At 45.1% G+C, this 26036-nt stretch overlaps 2 protein-coding genes across 6 annotated transcripts; one reads left to right on the top strand and one right to left on the bottom strand.

Annotated features, from left to right (window-relative positions):
• Positions 1-579: 579 nt before the first annotated feature.
• On the bottom strand, positions 580-16253 carry WDR53 (WD repeat domain 53). Of its 5 annotated transcripts, none has more exons than XM_030574779.1 (3): positions 15829-16253; positions 10902-11397; positions 580-2576 (listed from the first exon to the last, which is right to left on the bottom strand). In XM_030574779.1, exons 2-3 carry the CDS (start codon positions 11379-11381, stop codon positions 1989-1991), a joined length of 1068 nt encoding a protein of 355 aa, XP_030430639.1. In that variant the 5' UTR covers positions 11382-11397; positions 15829-16253; the 3' UTR covers positions 580-1988. The 5 variants fall into 5 exon arrangements, with proteins under 5 accessions (XP_030430639.1, XP_030430638.1, XP_030430636.1 ...); XM_030574778.1 differs by lacking the exon at positions 15829-16253 and adding an exon at positions 15449-15537; XM_030574776.1 differs by lacking the exon at positions 15829-16253 and adding an exon at positions 14926-15212.
• On the top strand, positions 15368-21849 carry FBXO45 (F-box protein 45). Its single transcript, XM_030575773.1, has 3 exons — positions 15368-15616; positions 16727-17083; positions 19248-21849. Exons 1-3 carry the CDS (start codon positions 15368-15370, stop codon positions 19431-19433), a joined length of 792 nt encoding a protein of 263 aa, XP_030431633.1. The 3' UTR covers positions 19434-21849.
• The last annotated feature ends 4187 nt before the right edge of the window (positions 21850-26036 follow it).

The following is a 26036-nucleotide window of genomic DNA, read 5'->3' as shown; positions in this document are numbered from 1 at the left end:
TTGGCACCAGGTGGGAATTTTTTGTCTCTGGGTCTCCCCCCTTCCTTCTCAATGGAAAAGCACCAAGTTCAAGATGGATTCCAGTACCAGGTGACATGGTTACATGTCCTGTGAGACCCCAAGTCTCCATTCTTTCCGGCCTGACTCTCAGGAACACAGGAAGGCTTACTAGTAAACAGCCATTTACAAGTGATTGATTCTGAAGCACCCTTAATGGTTTCTACTTAACATGTTTACATTAGTAACACAAGTTTATATCTTATTCTCCTAACTCAAGACATAGAAATGATACATTCATACAAATAGGATTAACATACTCAGTAGATAAGCTTTGTAGTGATACCTTACAAGAGACCTTTTGCATAAAGCATATTCCAGTTACATTATATTCACACACATTAGCATATTTTCATAAAGCATATGGAATGCAACGTCACCCATGTACAGTGGATTGTTTTGGTAGTCAGAGGGGAATGTCTCCTAAGGTATTTTAGTTACAGTTTGGCTCTTTTCTTACGATAAAAGGACAATCCATCTCTCCTATTATCTTATACTGGTTGCCACCAAAAAAGCTTCTAATTGACAAACACAAATTAACTTTATTTTAGTAATGTCAGATTTAATACTTCAAAGTTCAGTGTTTTTGGCAAAGATCGCTCCTTTACATGTAAAAACAATGAGAAGGAAATAATTTAATTGTTCAGATTCGTTTCCAAACTGTACAGTAGTACACTTTCAGCACATTAGTGATACAAGACATCCTGGGAAAATAAACTTTCTGAATTATTTGCACATCCCATAAAAGCCAAGAGTTTATTAAATAACTTCAAAGGCACAGAATTCACATTTGGTCACTTCCCCCCAACATTTGTAAGCTAACAATCCACCTAGGGCAAGAGCCTGCTTTCCCTATTCATGCAAGGAGCCCTTGAAATTAGTAATACTATGTGTGTAAGGAAGACAGCAGCATTTGGCCCTCTGTATTTTTATTATACTCTGCATTTAAGTTATAAAATGCTCAACTTCACATTTTTCACAGCATATAGGGTTACATAGGATAGTCATACAAGAGCTAGCAGGAGCACAAGTAGCACAGTGATAGAGAAAACTTTTACTGAAACAGATTGAAAAGATTTTCTTCTTCTCTGACACATGAAATCAGAGGACAAGCCAAGTTAATAGCTGTTAACATTTCCCCCCACCCCCTAATGTTGTTCCAGTCTGAAAGTCCCACTTAATGATGAACTTTAAATCAATTTAGCTATTTAACCCCTTCAGTAATTATTCTTAACTATATTAAATTAAAAATAGTTCAAACATGCTTGCAACCAACAATTCAGTTGCCGCAGCTCAGATAATCAGAGTATATGTCTAATTCAGGCTTAAATTGCCAGAAATGTTGAAATAGGGAAAGCAAAGAACTAAAGAGGTAAGGAGGCAAAGCAGGAAAATCAGTAGTTTTGTTATTGTGCAGGGGTTTTGGAGGACTCCAGTCAATTACACCTTCAGCAAAGCTTACCACAGCCATTGATTTAGTTTTTACAGAAAAGGCCACCATTTTTCTCCCAGACTGAATACCTTCTTTCTTACAATGTTTGCAGACTGAAACATAAAATATTACAACCTGCAACATGAGGCTGCCTCAGTGTCTGCTCATTTTTGATCCTGCAATTCCTCTCAATCCATTTCAAACAAAGTCACACTTATATTCAAGATGCACCATCTTCCGACCGCACAAGAAAATATTTACAGTGAAGATATGCCACTATTGAAAAAGATAAAGTATTGTTACTTATGTGCATAATGTGCCACAGCAAATTCCTGGCCACTTCTACACATGCATGAGAGCTGGGAATTATTTAAGCTACAGGAAGTTTACTCTCCATGGTAAAAAAAAGAGGAGAGTGCTCTGTAGGGAACCAGGTGGGCCAGCTCACAATAACCCAAAAAACTAGCTACTTGCCAAGATTTCCTTAAACAATATGTGTCTAGGTTTCAATCAGAGGATATACAGATATACAGCTGCTCTGATCGGCAACTAATACCTTCCTGAAGCCTTTGATCTCTGCATATGAAATCCAGTTCACCTTCTCTCCATGTTCTATGCTTAGTTTTGGTAAAATTCTGGCATTTTCATTTGCAACCATTGAGTTGGGCTCTCCATCTCTCTTAGTGGAAGCTGGTGTTCTGGCCTTCCTCCTGTGGATGGATTTCACAGGACTCTTCAGTTGCTTCCCATCTTCATTGCTGACATCCCACAGTAACACCTTTCCATCATTTCCTCCAGAAAGCAGCCAATATACTTCTGGTAGAAAGAGGACCTGTGACACCCCCAAAGTGTGACCCTTAAACCCCAACTCCTGTTCAAACTTGACACCTGTTACCCTGAAGATCCGGATTTTACCATCTTCACCTCCACAACCAAAGACATTACCACATGCTGCAACAGACAGAGAATGGGCCAGGGGAGGATTAAAGAACTGGTCAGCTGATTGCCGCTCCACTCCTTCTGCTTCGTTCTCCTGCAGGGTCATGGTCCACAGTGGGCGAGCTTTCTGTAGGCTCCACAGCATAACCTTCAAATCAAACCATAAAAAATGACTTAGCACTACAGCTGCTGAAAGAGCCTTCCTTTGGATAGTTGAGACTCAACTCTTGAGAAGGTGGAAGTGGTGAAAAAACTACTCTGAATGCTGAGCCATGACATACTGACAGTTTTAACTATGTAACTGAAAAAGGAACACACCAGTGTAATGAGGAATGAGAACAGAACAGATGCTTTCTCTGTCACCTTTGGTGACTCATTTTCTTTTCTTTTCTGTAAATGGGGAGAACACCTACTTCATAGCAGGGTTGATGACTTCTGTAGATAATGCTGAATGTATTTAAAACATTATATAAGAACTAACCAATTTCATAACAACATACTAACAGTTCAGGGAAATCCAAGCCTCTGTGCTCTGGACACCCAGGGTGTTTCAAGTTCCTAGAGCCTGAAAGAAGTCCAGCCACTGCCCCAAATCTTTGAGTCCCTTGACCCTCAGAGGGCAGACCTTCTATCTCCCACCTCCTTCTGAGTGTTGGAACCTATTGTCCAGCTTCCTAAGCCCCTCTGGGTGCAGCACTGACCCTTCAGACCCCCTGATACTTAAACACACCCCTCCGGAACTTGACCCAAAATGTGAAGCTTCTGATTATATTTGAATTCTTCCAGGGGCAAAATTGTGAATGCTTAACACATACTGGTATACAGGCTTTGCACTGATTCTAGAACAATTGCTCTTTAACAGATAAAGCACAGGAGGCCACAGATCATACCAAACAAACATATGAAATGGCAAGATCCCTCACTTGCTAGCTTGCCCTTCCTTTGGGGTACAGTCAGGGTCCAGGAAGGCATGGTGTTACAGGGTGAGTGCTCTCTCCCTCAGACTACAGTAAACGGGCCCCCAACCCCAGCTGAGCACATCATCCTCTCCCCTTCTCAAAACTTCAGCTTCCCCCGTTAGGTAACACCCTTGCCAGCTTCCCCACATGAGGGCAAACCCCTGTCAAGTGACTTTGTTGCCATGACTTCCCTCACTAAGCAGCTCTTCTGGCTAGGACCAGTCTTCTGGGCTAGGACCAGTGAATAGTTTTCCTGTTATTGGGTAGTCCTAAGTAGTCAGCTACCCTGTACTGTTGTTCTGCCTCCACCTTTGGAATTTAACTCGACATGGAAGCAAGTACACCATAGAGAAGTCAAAAGGCTGCATGTCCAAAATGGAGTTTGCAGCCTGGCAGTCATACAGGGTTTGTAATTTCACACACAATCCATGAATTATACAGATATAGTCCCAGTTTATCACACCACAGTATTTGCTACCCTCAGTGTAGCATTGTGCTGGTGCATGAGAAGTGAAACTGACTGGAGACAGCCACTAGCCAGGCTGAGTAAAATATAAAAAGGAAACACTAACAATTTTAACAGGTAGTGGCCCTTCAACAGTAACCTCCTAAATTTCCAAACAGCACACAGGAATTTACCTGCCTGGGTTCCCATTATCAGCTGGGGGGAGGGGACCACAACTCAAATTCCATACTCACCTCACTGAATATTTGAGTTCACTTATTTGAAGAGACAATACAATGTATCATAATCTGGTGAGAACACATTTCCAGATGATAAAATTTAGTAAGACTCTACCACCTTCAGAATCCCCATTTTGCAATAAATATGCTTCCAAATGGGGCATTATTTGACTTCCAGTACTGCAAGTCAGAATTATGGATGAGCCACCAACAGGGTTAGTGTGTGTGTTAGGTGGTAATTCAAACAAATGATGTTACTGAGCTACCGGCGCACAAGGAAGCTTCAGAAACTGCAAAACATCTATTCTCTTCCTCCACCCTACTCCCTGCATGTGAGGAAAAAGACACATAAAAGGACAAGACTCGGGCCAAAATTTTCAAACTTGGTGTGTAAAGTTAAGTGGCCTGATTTTTAAAAGTGCTGAGTGCCTACACCTCCCATTAACTTCAACTGATTTTTTGGGTACTCAGCACTTCTGAAAATTATTTCTCAAAAGTACCTAAATATAGATTTAGGAACTTTAGGCAACCAGGTTTCCAAATCTTAACGATTGTATAAAAGGCCTTGGCTACACTAGCGATTTACAGCGCTGCAACTTTCTCGCTCAGGGGTGTGAAAAACACACCCACCTGAGCGCTGCAAGACACAGGAACAGGAGCTGCTAACAGGGAGTTTTGCAAGGGAGTTCTCCAGGTGAAGGAGGAGCACATACAGCATCTGTGGGAGCAGAGCAGACAGGGAGCTGTAGACAGGAACTTGAGAGAGTTTGACAGAGGGAGGCTTACAATGGTGAGGAGGACCCGCAACACGTGTGCCAGCACTGCTTCTGTCTCCTCCACCTGCGCCTGTAGCCAGACAGAGCACCAAAGCATGGATGCTTTTACCCAGATTCTGGTGTGGGCTTGCAAAGACTGTAATTTGCAATTTCCACTTACTGATATCCAGGCTGGGGGTGGCATCCAATGTGAAAGGTGCCTACTGGTGGAGTCTCTCAGGCAGCAGGTGGGAGAGCTACAGGAGGAGGTGGCTAGGCTGAGGAACATCCATATCCATGAGCAATTCCTGGACAGTATCCATGTGGAGATAGCTGACGGTGCTGTCCCAGTTGACAGGACTACCGACACACCAGTAGAGGAGGCGGCTCAGGGTGGACACAGCCAGCTGGTTACTTCTAGCAGCAGGCAATGCTCCACCGCTGCTGCGAACCCTCCTGCTGTGGTAAAAGATAACTGTTATGCTCTTCTTGATACAGGAGAGAAGGAATCACCCCCAATAGTTAAGGAGGTGAAGCCTCGTACCCCTAAGGCTGGGAGGTCTGCTGCCACCACTGATAAGAAACGTAGGGTAGTGGTGGTTGGAGACTCTCTGCTGAGGGGGACGGAGACACCTATCTGTCGCCCTGACTGTTCATCCCGGGAGGTATGCTGCCTGCCAGGGGCCCGTATCCAAGATGTTACAGAGGCATTGTCGAGGATTATCCGGCCTCCTGACTACTACCCCATGCTACTCATCCATGTGGGCACAAATGATACTGCGAGGTGTGACACTGAGCAGATCAAGAGTGACTACAGGACTCTGGGAGTACGGGTTAAGGAGTTTGGAGCGCAGGTGGTATTCTCTTCGATTCTTCCTGTTGAAGGTAGGGGTCCGGGCAGAGACAGATGCATCGTGGAGGTGAATGCCTGGCTGCGAAGATGGTGTCACCAGGAGGGCTTTGGCTTCCTCGATCAGAGGATGCTATTCGAGGAAGGACTGCTAGGAACAGATGGCGTTCACCTTTCGAAGAGGGGAAAGGCCTTATTTGCGCACAGACTGGCTAACCTAGTAAGGAGGGCTTTAAACTAGGTTCGACGGGGACAGGTGAGCAAAGCCCACAGGTAAGTGGGGAACAAGACCTGGGAGATGGGTTGGAAACAGGAGGGAGCATGGGCTATAATGGCAGAGAGGAAGGAGGGTCAGGGCAAAGCTGGGAGGCAAGATCAAACCAGTATCTTAGATGCCTATATACAAATGCAAGAAGTCTGGGTAATAAGCAGGAAGAACTGGAAGTGCTAATAAATAAATACAACTATGACATTATTGGCATTACTGAAACTTGGTGGGATAATACACACGACTGGAATGTTGGTGTGGATGGGTATAGTTTGCTCAGGAAGGATAGACAGGGGAAAAAGGGAGGAGGTGTTGCCTTATATATTAAAAATGTACACACTTGGACTGAGGTGGAGATGGACATAGGAGACGGAAGTGTTGAGAGTCTCTGGGTTAGGCTAAAAGGGGTAAAAAACACAGGTGATGTCGTGCTGGGAGTCTACTACAGGCCACCTAATCAGGTGGAAGAGGTGGATGAGGCTTTTTTCAAACAACTAACAAAATCATCCAAAGCCCAAGATTTGGTGGTGATGAGGGACTTCAACTATCCAGATATATGTTGGGAAAATAACACTGCGGGGCACAGACTATCCAATAAGTTCCTGGACTGCACTGCAGACAACATTTTATTTCAGAAAGTTGAAAAAGCTACTAGGGGGGAAGCTGTTCTAGACTTGATTTTAACAAATAGGGAGGAACTTGTTGAGAATTTGAAAGTAGAAGGAAGCTTGGGTGAAAGAGATCATGAAATCATAGAATTTGCAATTCTAAGGAAGGGTAGAAGGGAGTACAGCAGAATAGAGACAATGGATTTCAGGAAGGCAGATTTTGGTAAGCTCCGAGAGCTGATAGGTAAGGTCCCATGGGAATTAAGACTGAGGGGAAAAACAACTGAGGAAAGTTGGCAGTTTTTCAAAGGGACGCTATTAAGGGCCCAAAAGCAAGTTATTCTGATGGTTAGGAAAGATAGAAAATGTGGCAAAAGACCACCTTGGCTTACCCTTGAGATCTTGCGTGACCTACAAAATAAAAAGGCGTCATATAAAAAATGGAAACTAGGTCAGATCACGAAGGATGAATATAGGCAAATAACACAGGAATGCAGAGGCAAGATTAGAAAAGCAAAGGCACAAAATGAGCTCAAACTAGCTATGGGAATAAAGGGAAACAAGAAGACTTTTTATCAATACATTAGAAGCAAGAGGAAGACTAAGGACAGGGTAGGCCAACTGCTCAATGAGGAGGGGGAACAGTAACGGGAGACTTGGAAATGGCAGAGATGCTTAATGACTTCTTTGTTTCGGTCTTCACTGAGAAGTCTGAAGGAATGTCTAGTATAGTGAATGCTTACGGGAAGAGGGTAGGTTTCGAAGAGAAAATAAGAAAAGAGCAAGTAAAAAATCACTTAGAAAAGTTAGATGCCTGCAAGTCACCAGGGCCTGATGAAATGCATCCTAGAATACTCAAGGAGTTAATAGAAGAGGTATCTGAGCCTCTAGCTATTATCGTTGGGAAATCATGGGAGACAGGGGAGATTCCAGAAGACTGGAAGGGGGCAAATATAGTGCCCATCTATAAAAAGGGAAATAAAAACAACCCAGGAAACTACAGACCAGTTAGTTTAACTTCTGTGCCAGGGAAGATAATGGAGCAGGTAATCAAAGAAATCATCTGCAAACACTTGGAAGGTGGTAAGGTGATAGGGGATAGCCAGCATGGATTTGTAAAGAACAAATCGTGTCAAACTAATCTGATAGCGTTCTTTGATAGGATAACGAGCCCTGTGGATAAGGGAGAAGTGGTGGATGTGATATACCTAGACTTTAGTAAGGCATTTGATACGGTCTCGCATGATATTCTTATAGATAAACTAGGAAAGTACAATTTAGATGGGGCTACTATAAGGTGGGTGCACAACTGGCTGGATAACCGTACTCAGAGAGTAGTTGTTAATGGCTCCCAATCCTGCTGGAAAGGTATAACAAGTGGGGTTCCACAGGGGTCTGTTTTGGGACCGGTTCTGTTCAATATCTTCATCAACGATTTAGAAGTTGGCATAGAGAGTACGCTTATTAAGTTTGCGGACGATACCAAACTGGGAGGGATTGCAACTGCTTTGGAGGACAGGGTCAAAATTCAAAATGATCTGGACAAATTGGAGAAATGGTCTGAGGTAAACAGGATGAAGTTCAATAAAGATAAATGCAAAGTGCTCCACCTAGGAAGGAACGATCAGTTTCACACATACAGAATGGGAAGAGACTGTCTAGGAAGGAGTATGGCAGAAAGAGATCTAGGGGTCATAGTAGACCACAAGCTTAATACGAGTCAACAGTGTGATACTGTTGCAAAAAAAGCAAACATGATTCTGGGATGCATTAACAGGTGTTTTGTAAACAAGACACGAGAATTCATTCTTCCGCTTTACTCTGCGCTGGTTAGGCCTCAACTGGAGTATTGTGTCCAGTTCTGGGCACCGCATTTCAAGAAAGATGTGGAGAAATTGGAGAGGGTCCAGAGAAGAGCAACAAGAATGATTAAAGGTCTTGAGAACATGACCTATGAAGGAAGGCTGATGGAACTGGGTTTGTTTAGTTTGAAAAAGAGAAGACTGAGAGGGGACCTGATAGCAGTTTTCAGGTATCTAAAAGGGTGTCATCAGGAGGAGGGAGAAAACTTGTTCACCTTAGCCTCCAATGATAGAACAAGAAGCAATGGGCTTAAACTGCAGCAAGGGAGATTTAGGTTGGACATTAGGAAAAAGTTCCTAACTGTCAGGGTAGTTAAACACTGGAATAAATTGCCTAGGGAGGTTGTGGAATCTCCATCTCTGGAGATATTTAAGAGTAGGTTAGATAAATGTCTATTAGGGATGGTCTAGACAGTATTTGGTCCTGCCATGAGGGCAGGGGACTGGACTCGATGACCTCTCGAGGTCCCTTCCAGTCCTAGAGTCTATGAGCGCTGTAAAGCGCCAGTGTAAACAGTGCCACAGCGCTGGGAGCGCGGATCCTAGCGCTGCAAGCTAAGCCCCATCAGGATGTGGAGTACGTGCAGCACTGGGAGAGTTCTCTCCCAGTGCTGGTGCTGCGACCACACTCGCACTTCAAAGCGTTGCAGCAGCAGCGCTTTGACGTTTGAAGTGTAGCCATACCCAAAAAGTCAACCCTTACTGAATTACAGTTACATTATGAATTCTAAAATTGAGATTTATAAAGAACACCACCACCTTAACTAGAACATGACAAATGTGAAGTGCTGGTGGAAGTTACTATATATGCTGCTAAAGTCATATGAGGAACAATAAAAGCTGTTCTTTTCCCTCTCAAAACTTAGAGGCAAATAAATAAAATAGCAGTGACCTGTAGAGATGGCTATGCCCATCCCAAGTGTATTCCATCTCTCAGGATATCCTGGAAATAGACATCCAGTATCAGGGTTTGAACCTGAAAGCCCTTATATACAAAAGTAGTCCTTTAACATCAAGGGGTCTACTTGCATGAGTGAGTCATTGCAGGACTACACCCTAATAAGCTATCAAAACCTGGGTATTGCAATGTTTGGAATATTGTTTGCATTAAGTTTGTATCAGTCCCCAGTGGATTATGCCTTCAAGAAAAAAAACAGACCCTAGCATCTCTATGCTCAAAGAATAACCTGAGTCATGTTTTACCATTAGAGGATTAGTAAAGGGTTCATTGTCAAAGTTAGGGTATACCCCCAAACTGACCTTCCTCCTGTCTTTTTGCAAAGTCCTTGTGATTCAGTAACATTTAAATATTTTTTGTTTTAAAAAAAAAAATCTAGTCCTAAATAGTAAACTTAAAATAAAAGTTGGAATCTGAATGAGGTAGAAGAAGGACAAATTAAAAAATAATTGATTTCATTTAAGCTTTCAAGAGGTTATTCACACAAAGGAATAACACTTGGAATTTTAAACAAACCCCTTGTTATCACTGTACGTACCAGTCATGTGTTTTTAACTAATCTGTACTAAATGTCAGAACAGTAGTATCAAAAGTTAGCACTTTTCACAAACCACTCACAAAGTTTTGCTTGCAATATTTAATTGGTCCCCTGGGAAAAGTCAGTATGCATAAAGAAAAACAATACTAGTTGATGTGGTGCTAGCTCTCTGCAGCCACCCTGTCATGATTTATCCCCTTTCTCCACACCAGACAGAACCTCTGAGTCTTGGCTAATTTAGGCTTTGGGTGATTTGACCTGTGGTCTGTTTGCTGATAATAGACTGAAGTTCTCAGCCACAACTATCCAAGGGCTGTCCCTCTCTGTCTTAGGCTAGTTGCTTCTTTTAGCTCTGCTGCCACTTCTCACACCACCCCCTTGACAGAATACTTTTAATTCAGTGACACTCAGACCTCAGTGGTTCAGGAGCCAAATTAGTGATCAATTATGACTCTTGGGTAATGTAGTGTGAATCAATTATTTCATTTACTATAGTACTATATATTCATATTTAAAACAGCATGATGGGAAATATTTTGGGATTATATATATATATAAATAATTATCACAGCAAAATGAGTGACTAAGTATTATTTTATCAATTAAAATTGGTTAACAACATACTAAAAGTGCATCCTGATTGGTTAATAATGAAATCATCGTATTTTAATATGTGCTGAAAAAAAGCCGCAGGAGACACATTAAAGAGCCACTTGCTGTTCGTGAGCCTCAGTCTCAGTATCACTGCCCTAATTCCTGCTTTCCCAACTCTTTTATAACAAAGGAAGGCAACAATAGAAACAATGTAACTGCTGTGCAGAAAACAGCATTATGAACATCCTTACTACACTGCTGTGGCCACGTTAGGAGTGTTGGAGAGCCACATTAACTATCCTACAATGGAAGAGAAGTACAGCAAATATCTAATTACTTGCATCTGGTTGATATTTAAGTTCTCTAGCCATCATCCACAATCTACTATAAAAATCACCTTCATGTCCAGTCCACAAGACACAAGGCTTTGAGGGCGCTGAGGTCGAAAGGCAACAGAGGAGCAGATGTTTGAATGCCTCCTCAAGGACCGGCTGACTTTCTTGTTTTCCAAGTTCATAATTTTTATTGCCCCAGAGTCATCTGCAGCAGCCAGGACACTGTCCGTCTCATTCACTGACAGGCAATTGATCTCTTCCTCATTCAGATGAAAGCATTCAGCTGGCCCCTTAAAGGATCTGACATCCAACATGCTAATGGTTTCACCATGGGAGGTGTACAGTCTGCTGGGGTAGGTGGGAGAGAACACAACACAGGTGACATCATCTGTCCTTGGGAGCTGTATCTGTCCTAAACGAATCCCCTCTTCATTCCAGATAGTGAGTTCTCCTCTCTCTGCTCCGGAAGCTACCAGCCCTTCTTTGTTTACATTCAAGCACAATACAGAAGAGGAATGTCCACTAGTCCACCTGACTGCCATGATACTTCAAGGGAGTCTGTGAAGGAAAACAGATTGATGTTAGGGAAGGGTTTTTCCTACTACAGTAAAAAATTAAGAATGCAAGCACACTTGGCTGACACAGTAACATGCACTGGATAAGATGCTAGTGTCCCTAAGGTAAAACAGACACCTGTATAGGTAAGCACATTAATTGGGACTTGGGCTCAAACAGTATTGACATTTTGCATCATCCCCTTGCTGCTCTCTTGTGAGAAGTGCTGTGTCCGGTACATGAACTAAACTAAATCACCTTCTGCTAATCTTGAGTAGCTGTCTAGGTGGAAGTTACTTCACCTGCAACCCCCGCAGCAAGGACTGTCTTTTCATTATGTGCATATAGTGCTCAGCAGAATGGGGTCCCAGTCTCTGACTGGGGTATCTAGGTGCTATCGCAGCACATAAGTTAAACTTTCTATAGCACTTACTGAAAAGAGTAGGGGGACAATCTCAGGGCTTGTCTACACTTTCAGAGTAGAAGCAGTGCAGCTGAACCACTGTAGCATTTAGTGAAGATGCTACCTACGCTGACAGGAAAGTTTCTCCCATCTGTGTAGGTACTCCATCTCCTCGAGAGGCAGTGGCTATGTTGATGCGAGAAGGCCCCCCTGTCAACATAGCACTGTCCACACCAGGAGTTAGGTCTGTTAACTGTCATCCAGGGGTGTGGCATTATATTGACATAAGTTCCTAGTGTGACCAAGCCTTAATATCCTAGCCAATGCTCCCTTTTCATAAAATAAATTCTTATGTTCCAAGCTGTGTGAAAAGCTACAATTTAGAGCATGACTACTTCCTGTGACTACACAGTCACTGAACTGCTTTGTAAGTCACACAGATACCTAGAGTAAGAAAAGCTGCTGTGTAAGACAAAGTTCTTTTCTTCCTAAACAATAAGCTTATTTTGATGATGGTGGGGTTTGCATGAAGTAACATCATCACTGTAAGCAGAACAATGAAAATAGTTTAGCTATATACAGCACTGCCCGCATAAGCAGAAAGGAAACATACAAAGATGAGACATGGAAAAACTGAAATGAAAAGTGAAAAGGACTCCACCGGGGTGAAAGCAGAATGATGTAAATTGTTGGAGTTGGGAGGAACTAAGTTAATTGAGGGATGAACTGAACAAGGTTTAAATATAAGATTAGAAGGCGAGGAAGTAACCTGTGGTTCAGAGCATTTGCGAGAGAAAAGGTTGAGGAACTTTTCTTTGCTGCTTTGGCTTTTGCTGTTGAATTTTCAGGTAAGAGAGACCAGCATCTAAAACTATAAAAATGTGATGTGCAAAAAAACTGTGTTCATTTTTCTAAAGTTGCAGGAAGCCCCGACGGAGGAGGCATTCAGCACTTGTGTAAGCTAAAACTTTTTGCTTGTTTGACCCAACTGATAAGAATTAGGTCCTAAACCATAGATCTCACCAGTTCCCAGCTTCTTCTGTGTGACACCACTGCCTGCAGTCTGCTGGTACACCTGTCCTGGAACCTCACTGCCAAATAATCCCCTCTATAGGGGCAAAGGAAGCCACTTTGAAAAAGTGTGTCATTTCTTTAAAAAACCACCTTGCTAGTATTTATAAACCCACATATTTTTTTAAAATGTAGGTCTGTAAAATATTTTACATTTTAGTATAAATAGGATATAAAGAGAACTATAAAACCACACTGAATTCCTTATACATGGCATTTACTTTACTGTGGAGATCCGTGGCTGGTCCAGACTTCCCAAGGCCTGAACTTCAGTAAATTTCAAGTTAGCTAATGTGCTTGATGACCATGTTTACCCTTATTAGTTGAAGTCATCAGCAAATATGTCTAGGGCTCTGCTCCTGCAACTGGATCCATCTGGAAGGACTCTGGCACCTATGAGAATCATATTGTAGGCTGGGGCCTAAAATTGTTGAGGCTTTTAAAACAGCTTTACATGTTATGGTTGAAACAACACAATATATTAAATATTTCAGCAATTTGGCATCCCAATCCAAAGTGTGGTAAGAAGCATCACTCTATTTTAAACCAAACATGATTTGTTCAAATTTTGTAGTGGAGGCAAGGATCAACGCTGTTAAACATATTAATGGTTTTAAATTGTAAACTCTTGGCAGGAGAGAGTTTTTTTTAAATTGTACAGCACACAGCACATCTAACAAAGCTTCTTGTGTGCATGCAGAGGTAGGAAATGGCTGGAGTGCATGCTTACAGTTGAGGGTGGCAGCCATAGGTAAAGCCCCCTCGTGGCAGGGTGGGGAGGATGAGCAAGAGGAAGCTGTAGCAAACCTCTCCCCTCCTCCCCGCATGGGATGGGTGAGAGTGCATTTGTGTGGCAGTGGGCTGTAGATAAAAGCCAGTGGTGGTGACTGGGGATAAAGGCAGGTGTAGGAAAAGCCCAGGGGTAAGCAGGAAGAGGGGTGGCTGTACGGAAGGACCACGCAGGTATGGCTGGACAGAACACCAGGAAGCGGGGGTGTTTGGGGGTGGCTGTAGGAAGGCCCGGGGATGAGAGAGGAGGATAACATAGGGGAGGTTAGCAGGGGGGATGGTAGGGAAGGCCCAAGGGGAGGATTAGCGGGGAGGGAGGAGGACGGCATAGACAGGGTGGCTGGAGAGAAGACCTGGGCAGGATTGCTCGAGGGAAGGCCCAAGCAGGGGCGGGATGAGTGCGGTGGCTGAAGGGAAGGCCCAGATGAGGGGGAGAGGGCTGGAAGTAAGGCCTGTGGGGCAGATGGGGAGGGGGCGGGGTGGCTGGAGGGAATAGCTAGCAGAAAAGCCCATGTGGGGGAAGGGAAATAGCTGTAAGGAAGGAGCGGACTAGGTGCTCATAAGGAAGGTCCGGGAAGGGGGCCTGAAAGGAAGGCCTGGGAGGGAGTGGGCAGCGGACTGGAGGGAAGGCCGGGGCAGGGGAAAATGAGCGGAAGGATCGGGGGTGGCTGGGGGAAAGAGCAGGGAAGGATGAGCATGGAGGGCGGAAGTCTCGAGGGAATGAGCACAGGAGGGTGCGCGCAGAAAGGGCCCGGCGGGGTGGGGGGGGGCGGAGGGAAGGCCCGGTGGGGAATGAGCCAGCGGGGGGGGGGTGCGCGGAGGGAAGGCCCGGCGGGGAATGAGCCGGGGGGGAGGAGGGGGTGGGGGGAAGGCCCAGCGGGGAATAAGCCAGCGGGGGGGGGGGGTGCGCGGAGGGAAGGCCCGGTGGGGAATGAGCGGAGGGGGTGGGGGGAAGGCCCGGCGGAGAATAAGCCAGCGGGGGGGGGTGCGCGGAGGGAAGGCCCGGTGGGGAATGAGCCGGGGGGGAGGGCGGAAGGCCCGGCGGGGAATAAGCCAGCGGGGGGGGGGTGCGCGGAGGGAGGGCCCGGCGGGGAATAAGCCGGGGGGGAGGGGACTGGAGGAAAGGCCCAGGGAATAGGCAGCTCCCACCGCGCCGCTCGCTCTCGTCCGTGCTGCGGGGTGAGAAGAGGGCGCGTTACCTCTAACCACACCAAGCACCCAGCTTCCCCGTGTGACGCGCCTGTTCCAGCGCAGCATAATTACGTCACCTCAAAGTATTTCTGTGGCCTCTGCGGCCAAACTAGCGTACGCTGCGGCGCATGCGCTTCCGAGAGCCTACGCCAGCTCTACCCTTAACCAACATGGCGCTCCGGCTGTCAACCTCTCCCTGTACAAACAGCAGTGACAGCTGTTGTGGAGAATGCGGGGTGGGTAATCTGGGCGTCGGTCACGGCTCTGTTCCCGGGGTAAACTGCGGCACTCTGGACTCTCAGCTGTGCCCCTCCTGCCCAACCGCAGAGCTCACTTCCGCCCGCACTTGTCCCCAGTCGGGGGAGGGCAAACAGCTCGCCCCGCCCCGCCCCGCACTGTACTGCCGGTTCCCGCGAGGCTGGCTAGTGCGGCTGGCGCCGCCTCAGGGGCTGGTACGGCGGCTCTCTCGCGGAGGGGGCGGCGGCGGCTGTTGCCGGCCGGTGCGCGCCGCCTGGGGCGATGGCGGCGGGGGGCGGCGGTGCGGTGGGGGGCGCGGGCTGGCGGCTGCCCGGGCGGGTGCTGGAGCTGGTGTTCTCCTACCTGGAGCTGCGGGAGCTGCGCAGCTGCGCGCTCGTCTGCCGGCTGTGGCACCACGTCCTGCACGGCGACGAGAACAGCGAGGTGTGGCGCAGCCTGGCCGCCCGCAGCCTGGCCGAGGAGGCGCTGCGCACTGACATCCTCTGCAACGTGCCCACCTACAAGGGCAAGGTGAGCGGGGCCTGGCCGCAGCCTCCCGGCGCCGCGGGGGGCAGGGCTGGCTGCCCGTGCTGTGCGCTGGGGTCACGCCAGGGCCGAGCGGCCCCGGCCGGCGCTGTCCGCGCACCCGGGCACTACAGGGAGGGACCCTCCTGCCGCACCCGCCGTCCCCGCCCCAGCGCTGCCACAGCCGTTATCTACTCCCTGAAATGACCCTTCTTCACCTTCGCCTTGACAATGGAACTGGCCTGTGGAGAGCAGGTTTTCCCTGACTGCGCCCCCACCCCCCCCCGTTTGCCATCCCCCTGTTGGAGAATGACAAGTAGATCTGGTGTTGCTGAATTGTCATCTTGCAAGGAAGGCTTATCTTAAGTTGCCGCCATTGGTCCTGCCAGCTGTTCAAAGCAAGTCTGGTCAGCTGTGATTAAAATACTCTGCACAGCCAGCAGGCTGTCTCCATTGCTGTGCCCTGGGAAGCTGAAATCGGGTTGACTATTTGAGAAATTTCCCTAATATAGACTGGGCTTTTAATTGCTTGTCTTACAGGTGCCCTCCACTTCCTACCATTCCCCTCAGTCCTCTCTATTGCTCTCTGGCAGGGGCCCAGATACTCTGGTTCGTTTCTCTCTGGGGTCTTCAGCCAGTAAACCCACTGTCCTGTGCACAGGTGCTGACTCTGTGGGTGCTCCAGGGCTGGAGCACTAATGAGAAAAAAATAGTGGGTGCTCAGCACTCACTGGTAGCCCCACAGATAAGCTTCCTCCCCTCCCCCACAGCCCTCCTGCCTGCCACAATCAGTTCTTCAGTGGTGTTCAGGAGGCACTGGGGTGGGGGGGAAGGAGCAGGGGCAGGAAGAAGTAGGGGGGAAGGCAGGAAGTGTTGGAAGTGGGAGCTTGGGGGAAGGGGTGAAATGGGGGTGGAGTCGGGGGGGGTTGTCGAGCACCCCTTGGGAGCTCAGAAACTTGTCATCTCTGATCCTGCATGCTTTTGCGTCTCTTCTACACTGCGGTTTTTTAAAAGTTTGAAATTTGGTGGGAATGAGGTGTAAGGTGTTAATTCGTTAATTCATTTTATGATTATTCCCTCCACTCAAAAATCCCATCTCTCTTTCTATGGTTTTAGGTACGGGCCTTTCAGCATGCTTTCAGCACCAATGACTGCTCCAGGAATGTGTACATCAAGAAAAATGGATTTACATTGCACCGGAACCCCATTGCTCAGAGCACAGATGGGGCAAGGACCAAGATTGGTTTCAGCGAGGGTCGTCATGCTTGGGAAGTTTGGTGGGAGGGGCCTCTTGGCACAGTGGCAGTAATTGGAATTGCCACAAAACGGGCTCCCATGCAGTGTCAGGGCTACGTAGCATTGCTGGGCAGTGATGACCAGAGTTGGGGATGGAATCTGGTGGACAATAATTTGCTACATAATGGAGAAGTGAATGGCAGTTTCCCACAGTGCAATAATGCACCAAAATACCAGGTGAGTGAGACTAAGCACCAGCTAGAGAGGCTCTATGCATCTGTGAACAGCTGTCCTTCAGGAATTGTTGGTCAAGAAAAAGACTTCATTGCCTAATAAGCCATAACACTGTTCTTTAATATGTCCCTTTTCTAGTATAAAAATGTCTGTCTCCTAAACTCGTCTGACATGGCAACATATACAATATGTTTACCTTTTGAGGGGAAAAATTTACCTTATTATCTTTTTTCTAATTTACTGGTTTGTTTTAGATTACATCACTGTATGGTGTACAGATTCTGGATCCTACGTTGTCTCCTCCGGTTAGAATTAAATTAATCTTGTACCTTTCTTTTCTCAAATCTTATCTGATATTATCCTGCATTCATACAGTTCATTGAAAGGCAGCAACCTCTTTTCTGAAAGGTACTAGAACATTCTAAATGTTTTAACCAGGGATTTGTTCACTACTAACAGTTTGATAAGCATTGTCTTTTTGGTGCATCCCAGCGTTAAGTGTGCTGAGTCTAGTCAGTAATTGGATAGGAATTCTCCAAGGAAGTCCTGAGTGATGCAGAAGTGATGTTTATTCAATAATTGATATTCTTAGAGGGAACATCTTTGGGATAAGACATAATATTGATGTTCAGATAACTTGCCATAATTAAAGAATGTGTTGCACTTCCCCCCCCCCCCAAAATAGTGGTATTTCGCTTTGGCCAAATTCCACTTTTGGGTAATGACATTCTGCTTGCTAGATTTTCTGACAGTACAGCTTCAATTGAATACACTATAATTCCTCACTTACACTGTTATGTAGTGTTATGGTGTGATGTTCCACTTCAGCTATGGCTGCATTTTAGTGAGTGAACTTTGTTTAATGTATATTTGTATATAATATTCCTGAGTCCCCACTCTAAGTTAAGTTTGCTGTCTGAGTGGTATAGCAAACATGATCTGTATAATGGCACTTAAATTTAAAAAATTGCACTTTTCTCTACGTGTCTGTTTTACTCATAAAAAAAAATCATAATATTACTGTAATTTAAAGATCAGAGAGACTTTTTTCTGTAGTTAATTTTGTGCATCTGATAGCACTATATATAGTCACTCTACCTATTTACTTTGTATGGTCAGTTTTCCTTGTTTGGGTCTTTCACAGCCTAGCAGGAAAGGAGGATGGGGAAGAACTATAGCAATGGTCATAGAGACTCAAGGATATGGCATAGACAAAACTGCTTTGGTCTTAGTTTTTAAATTGACTTGATTTCAAGTTGATGTCTCTTTAAAGAATGCTTGAATTAAGTAAAGCCTGTGAGATCTTTCTTTTCATAAAATAATTACTAAAAACTATACATTCTTAAGTGCCCTCTTACAAGTTAGAGGTTAAAGGAGACTACATTTGAGGGTGGCTTGATTCTTCCACAACATAGAAGCTTGTGTAATATCATGTTACTGCTTACTGTTGGGAGCTGTGTACTTATTTAAACTTAAACTCGTGCCCCAGGTAAATGAACTGACATGCAATATCATGTTTATATGCTGATCTGTGATTCTCCTGGCGCATTCAATGTTTATTACTCTCATATATCTTTTTTTCTTCTGGCAAAAACAAATGGGAAAAGTCTACACATAGTTTTTAAATTTCCTGCTCTATCAGTAAATAAGAGGGTAATGCTGATGTTCAGAGTGCATGCTTGGCAAAAAAAGTTGTTTTAGTTCACATGGCATACAGCACCTACATTCTTAAAACCAATTCTGTGGCTTTAAAGTGTCTCTAAAGGCTTTACCTATTTATCATAATGAAAGCTATATTCAGAGTCATGGGAAATATAGGGTGGAGACCATTACAAAATAGCCACATACTGCAAAACACTGAAGTAGATATAATGCAGTGTATTAATTCTTACTGCCAGGTCAGTCACATGTGAAGGGTCACATTTGGGGTATTTAGCATTGTGATTATTAACTTGAAATTTTCAGTACAGCTATACAGAATCTTGTGAGCATCAGTGAAACTGACATTCCCACAGAAAAATTAATTCATTTTTATTGAGAAACAGAAAAATGCCCTTCTCTTAAGGTCTCCTGTTCTACTGTCTATGTGCTAATATTTGTTTTATTTCCCTTTTGATTGGTCTCCCTTTGAATATTGCCTAACTCTTCTTCCTATCTCTGTTTGCAGATAGGTGAGAGGATTCGAGTCATCTTGGACATGGAAGACAAGACATTAGCCTTTGAGCGGGGCTATGAGTTCTTGGGAGTTGCATTCAGAGGATTGCCAAAGGCCTGCCTATATCCAGCAGTGTCTGCTGTGTATGGTAACACAGAAGTGACTTTGGTCTACCTGGGAAAACCTCTAGATGGATAACATTGATTGTTTCATTGGGACGTCAAGATGTGGAAGATCTGGAGAAGAAATCTGCACGTTGGTTAGAGGGAAAGATAAACTTGAAATAAAGTGTGAGTGCGTGTGCAAGAAACATCCAGGAAAACAAAGAATTGTGATCTGGAGAACCAGCCATACTGCAGGAATTGTTACATTTCCTTTTTCTATCAAACCAGAAAAATCCTCAAGGTTGGAGTTGGTTGAGTGGGCAGTTCACACATGCATGTTGCAACAGATTTCATTGCTAAGATGGCTGTGTGTGATCTCAAATACATAAGGAAAGATTTGATAGACGTGCTTGAGGAAACTAACCTGAGAATTTGTAGGTAGCGTGTTTTGTGAAAGACTCCCATTTTAAAACTGTTCCTTCCGGGCCAGTGTGGCTACCAGAGGGGAGAGAGTCTGGTTGGGTTTTATTTATATTTTTTAACATATTGAGAAGCATGGACTGCACTTCTCTTATACAATGAGATATAAAATTTGTGCAGCTATTTTTAAGTGTATTTTAAAGGTTGTATATACCGAACATGTAAAAAGAAAAAAAAAAATCCTGTTAAACAAAGCAAAAGGTTGGTTTCTTTCTAAACTGGGATATAATTTCTTAAAGGAAAAACCACTACATGGCATCAGAACAACCTCTGAGAGAGAGACAACATGCATGCAAGTGTTATAAAGCATCTCGGGATGCTGTTGTGGAAGAAAGTGTTACATAGGCTCATTTGGTATGGAGAAAGTTTCCATGGTTAGAGCAATTTTCGTTTGTTTTCTGTGACAAAAAGAAGCCCCCCATGAGTTTTATTATGCTACAAATCCTGATCCCTATTAACAAGGAACTGCAAACCTATTTTCTGGGTTGATCTTCCTCTTAATGCAGAAAAATTAATTCATCTTTAAGAAGTCATAACGTGTTTAATATTGTAAAATGAGGCTTTCAAAGTAATATGAAAAACAATGTTGAACTTCCTGGATCTAGATTTTATTTTTCTGCTAAAATGTTTTACTAAGGATTCAAGGCTTCCTTTTATTTGACTTAAATTGGGTGTTTAAAAGACAAACAACCTCCCAAATATCCTGGTATGGGCTCTGTCCACCTACAGCCAAGAGTAGTAAAACTCTCACCGCCCTCTGACAGGAATTCTGGATCAGGTCTACTGTGTGTAGTTTTCACCCATTTCATTTTTCTAAAAACTATTTTTCACAAACTTGTCAGCTTTACATTACTAATGGAATCTGTTATCACAGCCTTCTCAATCAGTTGTGTCCTAAGGATGTAGATGTAGGTGCTGTAGCAGCTGCTTTCCACAGAGGCTGAAAGCTCAACAGTGGTCTAGGAAACTGCCAGCTTCCACAATGAAAAATGCAAAGAGAGCCTCCAACCTGGCAATAACATCTTAACCTCTAAGCCCTGAGGCCAGCCCTTGGTACTAAAATTTTATTTCTTTTTTTGGTTTGTTTCTCCAAGCTACACAGAGCTATCTTAACTTTTTTCAGGATTATTATTTGAGGGAAGGGGAAGGGGAACATTTGTACAAACCCTTAATTTGTCTGTGTTAGAGAATCTGAATCATGTAATCTCAGGCATATCTTTGAGTTCTCTGTGTATGGACATGAGAGGAAATTCTTAAGTTATTGGTTTCATTTTTTTCTGTTATCTAATTAAGCTAGGGGAAATGGTACAGGTAGCTGTCTGGGGTGCTGTTGAAGAACTAGGTTTGGAATGCTTTTTACATAATATATAACAGGGTTCTGCCCTGAAACACACTCTGTTGTTGCTACCTGAAAGGTTCTAAAATATTTTTGTTTTATGTGTCGTCTGTTACTTAAAGGGAATATCTGTTGAGGTTAGTTTCTCCTGTTCGTTTTTGAAAACAGAATGCACATTAAGAAATGAAAGACCTTTCAAAACATGGAACTGAAACATGGAACAGTTGAATGAAGTGAGACCTGTAGATGTGAATAACTTTTAGAAAAATCTAATTGTTACAAACATTTACTATTTGTACTAGATTGTAAACTATATATCAATACAGCAGAACATTATGGCATCAATTTAAAAACTATCCTAAAATGAAAGAAAAATGTCAGTTAGATTAATGTGCTTTTTAAATGAGTCTTAGAAGGCGTGGCCTCTGCACTTGTTTATGGAATCCAAGAATATGTAGCTAATCCCAAGAACTGTTTAAGATAATTTTGTTGATGAATTAGGTTTCACTTTTCTTTTTCAAGTAATGTCGTCATGCCCTCTTTCCCTATCAAATTAGAAGTGGTGGAAGCTGAACATTCCTTTCCTTGGGGGGGTGGGGAACATCTTGCTTATGTAAACTTGTTATAACTTATTACTGGAGACCAATGCTAGTTGTACAAAATATTAAAATAAACTCTGCTACAACATAAAAGGCAATGTTTGTGTATTGTTATAACAGCGTTCAGGGCATGTTGGTGGGGGAGTTGAAGTAGCAATTTTGAGAGTGTTGAATTGGAGAAATTTCATTAAGTTCAACTGCCAGAAAGGTGAGGCTGATAGTGATTGATTTCTGATGTTTGATTTGTAGTGTGGGCGTATTAAAAAGAGAGAGCCCCTGGCCAATGATTGTAAAGAGTTTGTAACTCAATGGTATGTATATGTGCTAGTGTACTCTGAAACACAGGAAATCTCACAGGTGACTTTGACTCAGTTGGGAGCACTCTCCCTAAGAGCCAGAAAGATGTTGGTTCAAGTTTCATACCAGGAGATGAGTTGATATTTATTGTTGAGACTTCACTGCAGTGTGTGCAATGCTGCACAGAGAGTTCTTGATGTGAAAGTTAAAGGTTGTGGGTACCTTTAAGGAGAGTGAATAAATGTTTTCCCTCTTAATAAGAGGCTCCAGAGCAGGTGTTCTCAAACTTCTTTTGCTGGGCCCTCCTTTGAAAATATTTCAGGCTGTTATGACCCCCTAAAATTACCATATTTCAGGTTCCCAAAGAGAGGACGCTGCTGGAGGCACGGGGATGGGGAGCAGGATACAGCAGCCACCGCTCTCAGGCCACCTAACCCTGAAGGCAGCAGTGCTGCCAAAAGCAGCACAGAAGTGAAGATGGCAATACCATATAATTCCACCCTTACTTCTGCACTATTGCTGGTAGTGGTGCTGCCTTCAGAGCTGGGCACCCGGCCAACAGCAAGGCTGTCCCTACCCATACGCAAAGTACGCAGCTGCGTAGGGCACCAAATTTCCTGGTGCCCTGTGCAGCAGCGTGCTGCTCCAGCCCCTGCTCTGCCTCTTCCCCATGGCCCCCCACCCCTGCTCCACACCTCCCCAAAGTCCCTACCCTCCTCCGCTCTGCCCCTGCTCCACTCTAGTCCTGCCTCTTCCCACCCATGCTCTGCCCCAGCCCCACCCCCACTCTCCTGAGGACTGCCGCAGGGCCAGGCCTACACTCACTGGCGGCGGGAAATGCAGTGACCTGGCCCCAGCCACGCCGCCGGTGAATGCTGGGGGGTGGTTCCCCCCGACCCCTCAAGCCAGTCTCCCCCCCCCCCCACAGAGGCCTGCCTCCCACACCCCATGAGGGAGTTGTGTGGGCCCACAGAATAGCTGGATATGGTCCTGGCCAGCAGTCACTGCTCTCCAGCCACCCAGCTCTGAAGGGAATGCAGAAATAAAGGTGGCAATACCAAGTGGTGAACATGGGTTCATATTTCAAAAATCTGCCCAGATGGAGATTGGAAGACCAAAAAAGGGGTCATGTCCAGGAAAACCTGGATGTTTAGTAATCCTACTTTTAGATGACCAATAAAACATGGCAAAAGGGTGGGTCTTGTGACCCCCCCCCTACAATAGCCTTGTGACCTCCTCTTTGGTCGGGACCTCCAGTTAGAGAAACATTGCTCTAGAGTGAATGGTGGTGATGTTTGTTATTTATATTACAACTGAATAAAAAAATATTGAGGCATTTTTACCACTTTTAACTCATCACTCAAAGTTAGGAAAATCTGTTATCCTTTTATTTTGAGTAGTGTAAATTTGCGGCAAGAACTCATCCGTTATTTTATGCAGGCGGAACAATCATCAAGGGGATGTTTGCTCATAGAGATTTATCACCCTGCTGACACTCATTTCCTTTCAGATCTTGCCCTGGACAATTGACTTGATGGCAAGTACATTCATTAGAAAAAATTTTTAGGAGTAATACATTTTCTCACCCATGACTGGTAAGCATTTTGCTATTCAGTATTACACAAACATACTTATTTGTGACGTCTGACAAAGTGGGTATTCACCTATGAAAGCTTATGCTCCAATACTTCTGTTAGTCTATAAGGTGCCACAGGACTCTTTGTCGCTTTTTACATGCTTATTTGTGGCTTTCTGATTTTTTTTTTTTGCTCATCATTCTTAAAATGATACACTTACTAGGTAGTATCACCAGGAACGGAAGATTTAAGAAACTATGCTGTTACCCCAAACTAACTTTTCTCTATTATAAATACTGCTTTTAAAATGGTTTAATTTGAGGAAACTTGTCCCAAATGAAAAGCTTATGCTTTTTGGTTCATTACATTAGTGAAATATAGTCAGGCACACTAAAGTTGAAAATAAATCTATAATGAAGAGGGGTGATTTGGATTAACAGTTGGTAAGTAATTATAAGACCTCCTTCATCCTTCTTCATGTTTTTGGATTTCAGGGAATATAAAGATATAACAGAAGGTAAGACCTAGTGGTGGTGCTGGTTACTTGAGCTAACTTTTGTTATGAAGGTACATGTTCTGTGGGATTTGTGGCTGCTTTTGGATGCCCACTTTGCAGAAGTACCCAGATTAATTTTTCTTTGCCTTTGGCTAGGGTATTGGTGGCTTCTTTTAGATGTGGATCTTGCCACAGTCATCTGTAGCACCTCTAGCCTGGGTTACACTAATTGGGGCTACACTTGCTGACACTTTTGAGTATTCTTCTAATAGAGAATGCAGTTCCTTGTTTGTTACCAGTGTCTTACTTGTGGCGCATATTACATGGTTTTCCATGGGGCACTCTTACTTCCAGTTTGCAGAGGCAGTTCAAGGTGTATTTGACTCAAGGATCTTCATTTTTCGGGTCCTGGTTAGGATCACAGGGATGGTGTCAAGGGAATCTTCCTCAACTGAAATCCAACTTACGTGAAATAACTTGGTATGTATTTTTGTATCGGTAGTGGCCTCTCAGTTCTTGAGCACTTCCTTGGTCTGAAAGGGCCAGTATTTGAAGGTCTTTAGGGCAAAGCCTGTCAGTTTGTTCAGATTTTCCCCTGAAGAAGCAGTCTAGTGGGGAAGGAGTTCCATTCTATTTTGGAAGAGTAGGAACAGAATTCTTTCAGGATCATGAATATCTTATTAATAGATTTATGACTTCTGGGTACCCATCTGTAGCGAGGCAGTGGGATACCACACAGCTCTGCTGAGGGACAAGACTCCCCTAACACCAACGTGGGCGGAGCCACTGGGTCCTGCGCCTGCCCCTCAGAGGTCACGGCGCAGACCCGGAAGTATAAAAGCTCACCTGCAGAGCTCTGGAGGACCAGCCGCCACAGAGACCAGAATTCTGCGACCAAGCTCCCTCTTGGGAGACAGCAGCAGGCAGCAGCTGATCTGAGCTCGCTATCCCGAGGAGGACTGGCCGAGCCTGCCCCGTGCCAGCTGCCCTGAGGAGGAGCCGAGCCTGCCCTTCGCTGCATACCCCGAGGAACCGATGCTGTTCGAGCCAGCCGAGGACGCTAGCAAGACCCAGGTACCCTACGAGGGGGAGTGTGGAAGTAGCCCGGGGCAGCCGACCCCAGTTTGGCTGCAGCACTGCCTGAACCTATGTCAGTATGTTGCGGCCAGGATCCCCACTGACAGCAGCAAGTCTTTGCCACTGCTAGGGCCCTGGGCTGGGACACAGTAGAGAGGGAGGGCCTGCATCTCCCGCTGCCACCCATTCCTTGGGTGACAGGCTCCCCCTTGTCCTTTTCCTGGCCTGGAGAGGCTAGGACAACTCGGCTATAGAAATATTGACTCAGCCCCTGCTTAAGGGTCTGAGTCCTTGACTGTTTGTCTGCTGCCTCTCCCTGAGCTAGGGCCTGGGCCGCTTTTGAACTGCTGACTCAGTCCCTGCCAAAGGGCCTGAGTCGCCGACTGCTTGTTTGCTGCCCTGCCCTGACCCAGGGCCTGGGCTGCTATTTGAACTATTGACTCCATCCCTGCTTAAAGGTCTGAGTCTCAAACTGTTTACTGGCTGCCCCCGCCCTGACCTAGGGGCTGGGCCGCCATTTGACTATTGGCTCAGCCCCCGCTCCAAGAGCCTGAGCCCCTAACCGAGCGTGCGTTATTCCCCACAACCGCAGAGTCGACAGCCGGCGAACTAGAGCGAGGCAGTGAGATACCCCACAGCCCCGCTGAGGGATGAACCGCTGCAAAGCCGCACTACACCATCTTGCTCTGTCTATCGGGGGGCTGTGCACGTCTTGTAGCCCCAGTATCGGGCGGCGATGCAGGGACAGCACTAGTGGGCTGGGCCCTGCTGCTCTTGTCCAGCTCTCGGCAGAACCGGCCTGGGCCAGCAGTGGCTTCCAGCTTGGAGGTGCGAG

This window comes from Gopherus evgoodei, chromosome 9 (assembly GCF_007399415.2).
Source record: "Gopherus evgoodei ecotype Sinaloan lineage chromosome 9, rGopEvg1_v1.p, whole genome shotgun sequence".
NCBI classification, from domain to species: Eukaryota; Metazoa; Chordata; order Testudines; family Testudinidae; genus Gopherus; species Gopherus evgoodei.
This window is presented reverse-complemented; position numbering and strand designations above follow the sequence as displayed.

What these genes read in the sequence shown, in the direction of transcription:
- WDR53 (XM_030574779.1), bottom strand. Translation starts at nt 11,381, where the DNA reads ATGGCAGTCAGGTGGACTAGTGGACATTCCTCTTCTGTATTGTGCTTG. An exon ending in CTTGTGGACTGGACATGAAG is followed by an intron (nt 2,577 to 10,901) that starts GTGATTTTTATA and finishes TTTGATTTGAAG; the next exon opens with GTTATGCTGTGGAGCCTACA.
- FBXO45 (XM_030575773.1), top strand. Translation starts at nt 15,368, where the DNA reads ATGGCGGCGGGGGGCGGCGGTGCGGTGGGGGGCGCGGGCTGGCGGCTG. An exon ending in TGCCCACCTACAAGGGCAAG is followed by an intron (nt 15,617 to 16,726) that starts GTGAGCGGGGCC and finishes CTATGGTTTTAG; the next exon opens with GTACGGGCCTTTCAGCATGC. An exon ending in ATAATGCACCAAAATACCAG is followed by an intron (nt 17,084 to 19,247) that starts GTGAGTGAGACT and finishes CTCTGTTTGCAG; the next exon opens with ATAGGTGAGAGGATTCGAGT.